This window comes from Pipistrellus kuhlii, unplaced genomic scaffold, assembly GCF_014108245.1.
Source record: "Pipistrellus kuhlii isolate mPipKuh1 unplaced genomic scaffold, mPipKuh1.p scaffold_m20_p_3, whole genome shotgun sequence".
Classification (NCBI taxonomy): Eukaryota; Metazoa; Chordata; class Mammalia; order Chiroptera; family Vespertilionidae; genus Pipistrellus; species Pipistrellus kuhlii.
In genome coordinates this window covers 82,381,078-82,393,362 of record NW_023425529.1, presented here as the reverse complement: position 1 = coordinate 82,393,362, position 12,285 = coordinate 82,381,078, and the positions used below count along the sequence as shown (strand labels likewise).

The 12,285-nt window shown below is 36.0% G+C and overlaps 1 protein-coding gene across 4 annotated transcripts in view; it reads left to right on the top strand.

The window, feature by feature from the left end:
- The window catches only part of KDM5A (lysine demethylase 5A), a 100,863-nt gene that overhangs the window by 54,234 nt on the left and 34,344 nt on the right, over nt 1-12,285 (top strand). For all 4 annotated transcript variants that reach the window (XM_045588375.1, XM_036454896.2, XM_036454895.2 and 1 more), the window contains exons 16-20: nt 219-343; nt 781-931; nt 2,493-2,607; nt 5,506-5,861; nt 9,343-9,481. In XM_045588375.1, the coding sequence (XP_045444331.1) occupies nt 219-343; nt 781-931; nt 2,493-2,607; nt 5,506-5,861; nt 9,343-9,481 (886 nt within the window). The remainder of the gene's footprint in view (nt 1-218; nt 344-780; nt 932-2,492; nt 2,608-5,505; nt 5,862-9,342; nt 9,482-12,285) is intronic.

Genomic DNA, 12,285 nt, shown 5'->3' with positions numbered 1-12,285 from the left:
AAGTTGGCCCTAAACTTGGGCAACTAAAATTAGTTTCTTTATCAGTTGATTTCACATGTTTTTATCTGTGGTTTCTTTGATTTTCTCTTTATGTGTACCCAAGACCCCTTTCCTCTGGCCATTGTACTTTACTTAAGCTGATTGTACTTAAAATTGTTTACTTCCAAGTTGTTGGGTTTTGAAGTTTTTATTTCCATGTTGTTTTGTTTTGTTTTTAGATATCGCTACCCATTAGAGGACCTTCCTTCTCTGCTATATGGTGTGAAAGTCAGGGCACAGTCCTATGACACTTGGGTCAGTCGAGTCACTGAAGCATTATCTGCCAACTTCAACCACAAGAAAGGTTACACTGAAATTGTTATTTTGAAAGAGGCTGTTTTAAATGTGTTTTTCCTCCATTAAGCAAAAATCCTAGGCTTTGTATGATATTTGAGATTAATGGTTTGGTTGATTATAGTCTTAATTTTCTATTTGAGAATCTTTACGTGAAAAAGTTGATGTAAAATGGGATAGATAACTAGCAGTAGATATACTATGTTTTGTTTTGAGGAGCCATTGTTACCAGTAGGCTAACATTAAAGGCTTATTGAGAAAGAAAACTTGGAGAGACTTTATAAGAATTAGGAATACGTTTTTATTGCATTAGTGAGGTTTTCTCACAGTTGTAGTAGGTTTTTGCTAATAGGTTGATGATTAACTTAAGAGAGATTACTTAAGATTTATAAATGACTTTTTATGTCTACATGGTCATAATATATGGCTTTTTATTTGTTTTTACAGATTTGATTGAATTACGAGTAATGCTGGAAGATGCTGAGGATAGGAAATACCCAGAGAATGATCTCTTCAGAAAACTCAGGGATGCTGTAAAAGAGGCTGAGACCTGTGCTTCTGTGGCTCAACTGCTTTTGAGCAAAAAGCAGAAACACAGGTAAGACTAAGAAGAGTTGAATTCTTTAATGGTTTCCTTTTTTTTTTAATTTTTAAAATTTTTTAAAATTTTATTTTATTGATTTTTTACAGAGAGGAAGGGAGAGAGATTGAGAGCCAGAAACATCGATGAGAGAGAAACATCTACCAGCCGCCTCCTGCACACCCCCCACCGGGGATGTGCCCGAAACCAATGTACATGCCCTTGACCGGAATCGAACCTGGGACCTTTCAGTCTGCAGACCGACGCTCTACCACTGAGCCAAACCGGCTTTGGCTCCTTTTTTTTTTTTTTTTTTCCCAGAGTAGAAGTCAAAATTTCAACTTGCTTTTGAGGTCCTTCATCAGCTTTGACCTCTTCTGTCAGTGTCCCTCTCTCCTGCAGTTATGCGATAACTCCTACTTCCTTTCTTGCTTGTTTCATTTTGCAACCCTCTTCCATTTACTATTCATACACACCAAAAGTGTTCCTACTTAGTGCCTTCACACCTCTCTTCACTCTGCTTTGAGTTCTCTTTCCCTGATATCCAGATATCTGGTCTCCATACTTCTTTCAAGTCTTTTTCAGATGTCACATTCTTGTAGAGGCCTTCTCTGACAGCCCTTTATAAAACTGCAGTCTTCTGCTTTATTTTTCTTCTAGCCGTGTCACCTCCTGTTATACTAATTTACTTATTTATTGTCTATCACCTTTTCCCCCCAACCCACTAGAATGTATGTTTTTTCATTATTATATATTTTTTATTTCTATAATTCTTGTGCTTAGAACAATGCCTGACACACAGTAGCTATGCAATAAATATTTGTAAGTAAATATATAATACAATAGGCTGAAGGCAGATGGCAGCAAAGGGTAACCTTACGGGATTTAGTGGAAGCTTGTTATTAAGGAGCACAAAAGATTTTGCCCTTGATTTAATGTAATTCGTATGTATTTCATTTTCTGTAGTGCTTCATATTCATTCTAACACATTCCTTGTGTCTGAATGGCTTTCTTTATAGCAATTTACATTGGGTTTTAAATTATTGTGCACCTTTATCTACTATTTTATCAGAAAACCTTTCTTAGAGACATTGATCAGCAAATCTTCACCTGTCATTGGGTCACTGACCCCCTTAGAAAATCTGATTAAAGCTTAGGAGCTCCTCCCCCTGCTTTTTTAAAGAAAAATATACACACAAACAGAATTGTGAATGAGCTTCAGAGGGTTTGTTTCCTAAACTAGGTATATTGCCCTTGTTCCTCATCTTAAGCTTCTTGAGATAAAGCATTCAGTTTTATCAGTGAACCTAATATTTTACTGTGAAGAATTTATTGAATGTTTAAAATATTTAGTAGTTTTAGGATTGGAGGAACTAAAACTTGGAGAGTTGAGTCTTTGAGCTTTTAGCTTTAACTATAGAGCTAAAAAACCTAATTTGGAAGTGATTATCACCATTGCAAGTAGAATCGTCAAACATAATATTTTGGGATTGCTTGGGTGAGAATTACAAAGAGATTAGAGGCCCTTTTGATATCAGGATAACTGAATTTTTCTTATGTTTATATTATTTTACATCAGGCAGAGCCCTGATTGTGGGAGGACTCGGACCAAACTGACAGTGGAAGAATTGAAGGCCTTTGTCCAACAACTATTTAGCCTTCCATGTGTCATTAGCCAAGCTCGACAAGTAAAGGTGAAGTATTACATTCTTTAATTGGGTAAATTCCTTTGTAGTATGGGCTACAATTTTGGGTAAACTGAATAGTGTGTCTAGACTAGTTTTTTGTTCTCTTTTCTTACATAAATGCTGCTATTTAAGTTTTTTTAGTGGGTAGTAAGGATCTCTTGGTTTCATTCTTAGCCTATAATTCCCTCTTTTAAATTCTGGAATTAATGCTAGTTTAGAATTTTATTTCTGTATTAAATTTAGGTCAGAAGCCCCATTTAACTTAGATGTAATTGAAATTTAAGAAATTATTTAAAATAACTTGAATATATCAGTGAATTTTAAAAAATGAAGAGCTCTGACATTATCAGGGCTCTGATGGTTTAATGACAATGTGAAGTCAAATATATTAAGCAGTATATTTCAAATATCTCACTCTGCACAGTTAGTAACCTTTTGATAGTTTGTGGTATGTTTTTTGTGATTTGGCTGTGGGTAGGATAGCTAAAATGTTTTTTTTTGTTTTTGTTTTTTTAAAATCAAGGTTAACAACTTTGTGAAATCTTGTATCAATAGTGTTTTTGTCTTACTCCAGTTTGTACAAGCATTTGACCATACTTTCCTTCTTGAGAGATTTTCTTTTTTCTTTTTTCTTTTGATTTAAAACAAAATGTTTTTGTTTTTTTTTTTTTTTTTTTTTGAGAGAGAGAGGGGTAGTGGGAGGGAGAAAGATAGAAACATCAATGAGAGAGAAAAATCACTTTGATTGGCTGTTTCCTGTACATCCCACTGCTGGGAATCAAGCCTGCAGCCTGGGCGTGTGCTCTGATCAGGAATCAAAATGGTGACCTTTTGGTGCTTGGCCCAAAGCTCATCCACTGAGCCACACTGGGTGGGCCCTGAGAGATTTTCTTCTTTAAATAGCTGTGACACTGTATTCTTTGGTTTTCTTAGCTCATTCATAACTCCTTTTCTTTAGTTTTCTTTCCTGATTGTCTTTTCCTTGTTTTGCTTTCTGGTTGTGGAATATATAAGGAGTCTCAGTTCTTTTTTAAATCTTCACCCGAAGTTATTTTGTTTTGTTTTATTTTTAAAATATATTTTATTGATTTTTTTTACAGAGAGGAAGGGAAAGGGACAGAGAGAAACATCGATCAGCTGTCTTTTGCATACCCCCTACCGGGGATGTGCCCGCAACCAAGGTATATGCCCTTGACCGGAATCGAACCTGGGACCTCTCAGTCCGCAGGCCGACGCTCTATCCACTGAGCCAAACCGGTTCTGGCTGAAGTTATTTTTTTCATTGATATTTAGAGAGAAGGGAAGGAGCTGATGTGTCTCATGTTAGAGACAAATCACTGGGTTGCCCCCTGCATTTGCCCTGACGGGAGCCAGGGATCAAGCCAGCAACCCGGAATGTGTGCCTCGACTGGGAATCAAACTCTGACCTCATGGTTCATGGGTTGACACTCAACCACTGAGTCATACCGGCTGGGCAACTTAGCCCTTCTTTTATTCTTGGTCTTGATTTCTTCTTATTTGTCCAGTCACATTGACATTAAGTATCACCTATATTCAGTTGAGTTCCAAATACCCATCTCTGCCATTCTTTTCCCCAGACTTGACTTTCTGGTTGCGTATTCTCTGCTTCCCTTTGGGAGACTAAAAGGCATCTAAAAGTGTTTTAATGAATCAAAATATTTGATTCCTTTATTTCCTCCTACCCCACAGCCAATCTCTAAACAAGTGCTACTATTATCTACAAAATGAATCCCAAAATAAACCATTTGTCATCAATTCCATTGCTTAAACTACTCTAAACCACTAGAATCTTTCCATTAAATTATGACAACAGCCTCTTATCTGATCTCCTTTCTGTTCCTGTCCTCACAGTTTATTTTTCATTAGCCAGACTGACCATGTAAGATATAAATCAAATCATATCAGCCCTAGATGGTTTGGCTCAGTTGATAGAGTGTCTGTCTGTAGACTGAAGGGTCCCAGGTTTGATTCTGGCCAAGGGCACATGCTCGGGTTGTGGGCTCGATTCCCAGTAGGGGTTGTGCAGGAGACAGCTGATCAATGATTCTCATCATTGATGTTTCTATCTCTATCTCCCTCTCCCTTTCTCTCTGAAATTAATAAAAATATATTAAAAATTATATTAAAAAATCAAATCATATCACTTCCCCATGGTTAAAATCCTCTTGTGATTCTCCAAAGTCATTGAAATCCAAACTCATAATCTACAAAGCACTATGTAATCTGACCTCTGCTTATTCAACTACATTTATTCTTTATCTACTTTGCTCCCTATCATTCACTATTGAGCACCAGGCTCATTTCTGTTTAAAAGCTATTGCAATTATTATTTGCCCTGCCTGAACTATTCTTTCCCAGCTCTTCATAAGGTTCCCATATCTACGTTTTCATTTTTGTTTTGGTTCATCTGTCTTTCAGATGACCATTGCAAAGTAATATGCTGCCCTTCTGTTCATTCTCTATTGTGTTGCCCTATTTTATTTTTATAGCACTTTAAAAAACTCGACATTTTATTTACGTATTCAGTGATTTGATCACTTACATTGAAATGTATGTTTTTTTGAAGACAAGGACTTTTTATGTTTTGTTTAATGCTGTATTTGTTTAGTGCCTGCATTTAAGTCAGAAGTCATTTTATACGTTTTAATTAATCATATGTTAAAAGTATGTCTATGTAAGTAATTATAGAGAAGCATATTTATGCCCTTAACTATCATATCTATTGATATTTGGTACTATCATGGTGAGATTATTAGGTGCTCTAGAATTGATAGTTTTGCCTATCAAAACCATGTATTTTATTGCCTATCAGATATGTTTATTACATACAGATTTTTTATCTTTTAAAATTATTTTTAATTTTTATTCTTTTGGCCTTTTCAGAATCTGCTGGATGATGTGGAAGAGTTTCATGAACGTGCTCAAGAGGCCATGATGGATGAAACTCCAGATTCTTCTAAACTCCAGATGTTGATAGACATGGGCTCTAGTCTCTATGTGGAGCTACCTGAATTAGCACGACTAAAGCAAGAGCTACAGCAGGCTCGGTGGTTGGATGAAGTAAGACTGACTCTATCAGATCCACAACAAGTCACTTTGGATGTCATGAAGAAATTGATAGACTCTGGGGTGGGGTTGGCTCCCCACCATGCTGTGGAGAAAGCAATGGCTGAACTACAGGAGCTCCTTACAGTCTCTGAGCGATGGGAAGAAAAGGCTAAGGTCTGCCTACAGGCAAGGTGAACACATATTGGTGACTGTTGCCTCTATAATAACTAAGCCAGATAGTAGAATGGGAGGAGGAGCATTGGGTCTATTTCAATAAATATTTTGTGTTTTCCCTAACCAATCACTAAGTTATCAAATGAGTCTACATATAGACAGTTTGTAACATTGTGTGCATACTATATGCAGGGAACTTTGTTAGGTACTTTAAGTGATACAAAGTAGTATTTTGTTTAGAGCCTTCCATTACTGATTTTATAGTTAGAAATTAAGAACTATAAAGCTCATTGCAGTTTGTTATTAAATGAGGGGTACAGAAAAGAGCTATAGGGATTCAAAAGAGGAGAGATCATTGTTAACTTGGATGGTCAAAGAGAATTTTGAGAGAAATGTTAAGAATTTAGAGCCTTGAAAAATGAGTAGGATTGAAGTGGAAGTGGAGGCAAGAGAAATGTCATAAGCTAAATTTAAGGTATGAGACAAAAGTTAAATGGGTGTTTTTGGAGTGGAGGATTTATGAAAGAAAATAGTGGGAGATAAGAATCAGACATAAGAATGCTAAACAGATGCATTAGTGTTGGCACCCCATTGGATTTGTGAGTTTAAGTAAAGCATATTTGACTATATATCAACTAATTTGACTGTAATGTACTTTGTGAAAGTCTTTTTTTCAGCAGCTAAAATTTATATTTATATAATTTCTGTGAATATGAGAAAACTGGGATGCTTAAAAGAGAGATCACATAGTTATTAAATAACACAGCTCAAATTTAAAGCCTTTCCACTTCATTCTGAAGTCTCCATGTACTTACTGCTATGCCTGCCACCTATTTTAGATGGATTTGTTAGGAAAGCCTTTGATTTAAAGTTCTGCTCTGCCAAAAAAGGCTCCATATATATTGGATATTTTGCTCTCCAGAAGCTGTGGAGGATACAAGCTATATTTATTTATAGCTTTTTCTATCTAAAATATTCCTGTGTCTTCAGATTCATAACACTTCAGGAAGTGAAAGCATATTAAATGGAAAAAGCTAAATGACTTTGGAATGCAAAATTAGGATTTGGTATATCTGATGCAATTGATTATAGTCAAGAGGATGACATTTGTTTATAGTAATCTTTAAAAACTTTATTCTCTTTTCTACATTTAATTAGTCACCAAGTTTTGGTGATATTTGCCTCTAAAATGTTTTTTATATCTTTCTATTTAAGGTCCCTGCTCTAAACAGAATCACCATTCTAGTGGGGAGAGACAGTTGAATAGTGAAGGAATGAATGAATGTCAGATATATAGTGTCACAAAGAAAATAAAATTGGTAAAGAAGTAGGGGTTAATGAGGTTGGGGGAATGGTGGGAACTAGAACTTCCCTTTTTAAACTGTAAAAGTTACCTATCTGAAACACATTCTTACTGTTCTTCATTTCTTAGTACTGGTTAACTACTGACCTGTGTTTTTTTTTATTTTTAATTTATTGATTTTGAGAGAGGGGAAAGGAGAAACATCAATTTGTTGTTCCACTTATTTATGCATTAATTATTTGATTCTTGTATGTGCCCTGATTGAGGATTGAACTCCTAACCTTGGCGTATTGGGATGATGCTCTAATCAACTGAGCTATCTAGCCAGGGCCTAATCATTTTTTTAACAATTGTTCTTCTCTCTCTGCCTCTTTAATAATGACTTTCCTCAATATTCTGGCCTAGACTGCTTATTTTCTCACTTTGTACACCTCTCTGAAAATTTCTGTTAACTTCTTGGTTCCATTTACTATCTTTATACTGATTAATTCCAAATTCTTATCTATAGAATTTTTTTCATAGATACCATTTGTCTATAATTCCATTGTATGTTCCTCAAATTCCCATATCCAGAAATAATTCCTTCCTATAAGTTCCTTCCTTTGTTCTCTGAATTATGCCATCTTTCACTCATTTGAACAAGTCAGTACTTTGGAAATTAATTTTGATCCTTGTGTTCTATTTTCTTATCAAACACAGTTAACTACCAAGTCATGCTGATTCTATGATAATTCCTCAGTTTCTCACTTTCATTCTTTTTTGTTGGGCTGTAATAGCTGATGTGGATTGTAGCTACAGGTCCTGTCTATGAGCTCACCCATTCTCTACACTGCAACTAGTATTTTCCTAAAATACAGATGCCTATTTGACGCCCTTGCTTTATTAAAGCCTTGTTTCCCTTGGGATGAAGTTCAAATTCCTTAACCTGATTTATAAGGCCAGCTGTAATCTAGCCCCTTACTTTAATATTTTGCCTCATACCTTGCTATTCTTCCACTTGTATTCTAACATAGTGATTGCCCCTGCCTCCCACCATTGCTTCCTCAAACATGCCATGTTCTTTCTCATCTCTGGACCTTTGGACCTTTTATTCTTCTATGGAACAGCCTTCCTCTCTGCTCATCCCCTGTGGTGTACCTTCACCTTCCCCACCCACCCTCTGGTCCCAAATTTTCTGACTAACTCCTATTCAAAAAGGATAAGAAAATTTAGAGGCCACTTCTGGGAATCCTTCCTTCACCTACCAAGTCAATTGGGCCTTCCTATATATCCTGATAGCATCTTTATTTTTCTCTATCATTACACTTATAGTGCATCTAACTCATTAATAATTCCCTCCTCCACAAGATTAAAAATTTTCATAAGGCAAGGACACTGTCACCCTTGTGCATTAATAATCTCCTAGTCCTAGCACAGTGAATGCATGGCTCTTAAGACTCTTAATCTGTTTACATCTTTCTTTACTGCCAAATCCCTTGGTTTTATTCTTGCTCCCTCCCCCAGTCTTCATACCATCTCTGATCTTAAACTAAACTATCAACTCATTTTTTAAATATTTCTCTTTGTCTTTGTTCATTATATTTCTGTGTTGTTGTTTTTCCCCCCCTTTAACCTTTTACTTGACAATGTCACAATTCCTTAAGGCTTAACTCAAAGCCCTTCCCAACTTTTGTAGGCAGAATTAATCACTCCCTCCCCTATAGTAATTTGTTCTTAGTTCCCAGTACACGCTTATCTTATATTCCGATTAGTTGAGGATAAAGATTTGTTTTGTTCATTTTTGTGTCAATAGGTATTATGATTGTAGTTGAATTTAATGTACATGGTCAACATTAATGGAGTTCTAGACTATTGTTTCCACATTGCTGTTTAATATGCATCTCTGACAATTTCAGATATTGTGGAGAACTCAAGTATAGGCAGTTTAGTGTAGTGAAGAGCATGAGACTTGAGACATCAGTATTTCAGGTGTACCATTTACTATATGACTTTGGGGAAAATAAATGATCTTTAAGTTAAAGTTATCTGTGAAATGGAAATAAAGATAACAGCTATTTTGCCTCCCTTATAGGATTGTGGTAAGAATTAAATGAAATCATGTATATGAAAATTCTCTATACATTCTAAAATGTTATGTAAATGTTGATAGCTGTTTCATTTCTCATGCATCTGCCCTACTTTTTATGTTTTCTTAGACCACGGCACAGCGTGGCAAGTTTAGAAAGCATTGTGAACGAAGCTAAGAACATTCCAGCCTTTCTACCCAATGTGCTGTCCCTGAAAGAAGCCTTACAGAAGGCTCGAGAATGGACAACTAAAGTGGAAGCTATTCAGGTAAGGAGCATTCTGAATTCTCGGATAACGCTCTTTCACATGTGAATCCTTAAAGGCTTTACTTCTTTAGAATAGAAAAATCATAAAATAATATTGACTTGTTTTTGCATCTGATTTTATAATCTAAATAAATATTACCTGTTTAAACATTACTTATCTGTATTGACTCCTTGCTATAAAAGATGAGAGAATGAAGTAAGTGCTAGAGATAAAAAATTTGCTTGAATACATAATATTTCTTCTGAATTATACAAACCATTAAAACATGCACAATACTCAGGATATAAGTGCTCATTAGTATTGAGCTACTCTCAAAGAAAAAGGAAACCAACTCTCTTTTACTGAACTGCTGCACCAAGAAAGAACATATTCTATGTGTCAAGTTCTAATGACTTCTTTTTTATTTTATTTTCAGTTGACTTTGTTTCTGTGATCTGCTTAGGTGCCTTTTTCTCTATGCTGTTTTTAAAATTATCTCTTTATCAGGAAAGCTCCTCCATTTCACCTTTGACCTATTTCAGACAATTGACTGTCCAATAATCCTTACTTGGCTGTTCATTTATGAATTGGAGGGGAGGTCCTTCAGCCTGTCCTGCCCCCTCTCACAGACTGGGAGCCCTCAGGGGCGGGAGGTGACCCAGCTAACAGGGGAAGGCAATGCCAGCAGCACAAGCCTTGGCTGGCCCTGGTTACCTATGCTTCCGGCTGGCCTTGGGTAGCTGGGCAGCTGCCATACGAGGCTTGCCTGTGCCTTGGGCCAGCCCTGCGTGGTTGAGGGGACGGGCACCGCCATCTTGTGGCTGTGGGCTCTGCCATCTTTGAGGGTGTGGCAATCAGTTAGCATAGTCCCCCTTATTGGCTGTGGGCACTGCCATCTTTGTGAGGGCGAGATTGTCAATTAGCATATTCCCTCTTTATTAGATAGAATGAAGGATTTAGGAAGTACAGGTAGCTATTTTGAGTTCCCTCTAATTTTGAAGGACTTTTCCTCCACCAAACCCTTTCTTTCAGTGGGAGGACTGACTTGTAGACACTAAGTAAGTGGACAGCTCTGTTCACAGGCAAACTCTCTTTAGGATACATAACTTGGGAGCAGGTTCTGTCTAGGCTTAGCCAGAGGTATTCTGTAGTCAAATAGCTATAGTTTGCTACAGAGAGATTAGCAGTAATTAAGGTATTTCTTGACGTTATCTATATCTAGGTTTTATTTTTCAATTAGCTGTCTGTTCTTATTCTAACACCATTCCAATTTAATTATACCATTTTAATACTTCAGGACGAGAACCTTATTACTCTTTTCCAAAGTTTCTTGCATGTTTATTTTTCCATGTTTCAGTATAACTTTCAAAATGAATTTGTAGGCAGATAAGTCAGTTAATACATGGGAAGTGACCTTTAAAAAAAAAAAAAATATATATATATATATATATATATATATATATATATTATATAATTGATTTTAGAGAGGAAAGGAGAGAGAGAAATAGAAACTTCAATGAGAGGAAATCATTGATTGGCTGCCTTCTGTAGGCCGATGCTCTATCCACTGAGCCAAACTACCTAGGGTGGGAAATAACCTTTTAATGAAAATATCAGTATTTAGCACATAATACTATGTATTTCCTTCATAGCCTCTGAATAGCAATGAATGTTATGGGACATATACAGTTTCTTATCAGAATGCTCACATGTTTATCTGCTAGCAGATTCATCCAATCTAAGGTATCACTCAATTAATGTCTACAGGCTGCCAACTAAGACCCTAAAATGGATTACTTGTTAACTCATATGTTGTAATGATTTAATTATTTAGTGAATTTAAAGTTGTATATGAGTTTTAAAAACAATGACTTCATTACATGGAAATGTTGAAACATGTGGCTTAGAAGGAAATTATCCATTCTTATCTGTATTTGTAGAACATAAAATAGAGGTGGTTATCAGAATTAAAGCAACATTTTGTAGTTGTTGGAAAAATTGTGAAAGACTTTGAACCAGGTGAAAGAGATTACTGTATGTCTTTTTAATGGAATATTGGGTGTTGTCTAGTGGACTCTCCACAATTATCTAATTTTAGGACTGTATATCTTAAGTTATTTTTGATGAAGCTAATTTAACAACTCTCAGTTATTTTAAAATGATAGTGATACAAATGAATTATGTTCATAAATAAGCAATTACATTTGTCCTTGTATTTGAAACAGTTGATTTCCATACCATAGAAAAGGTAATTCCATTGTCCTGTATGACAGCAGTTGCCAACTGGTGGTCCTCGAGGTCCGAAAGGTTAGTGACCACTGGTTTAAGGAAACCTTTGGAGCTGTGGTTTCCAACTGGTGGTCCACGAGGTCTGAAAGGTTGGCGACCGCTGCTATATGATAAACATCTGTTTCCATCCATTAGCAAATTCCTTTTCTCACTTAAAAAATATATATATTTTATTGATTTTTTAGAGAGAGGAAGGGAGAGAGATAGAGAGCTAGAAACGTCCATGAGAGAGAAACATCGACCAGCTGCCTCTTGCACACCCCCTACTGGGGATGTGCCGGCAACCAAGGTCCATGCCCTTGACCAGAATCAAACCTTGGACCTTTCAGTCTGCAGACCGACGCTCTACCACTGAGCCAAACCTTTTCTCATTTCTAATTGCACATATATGTCTGTTCTTACATTGTCCTTTGAACTGGTTTTTATATCTTAATGGTCCCCCCAAATTAAAATCTTTGACAATATGAATTTACTTAAAATTAAATTTATTGAGATGATATTAATATATTGTTTTCAAGTGTATAATTCTATACATC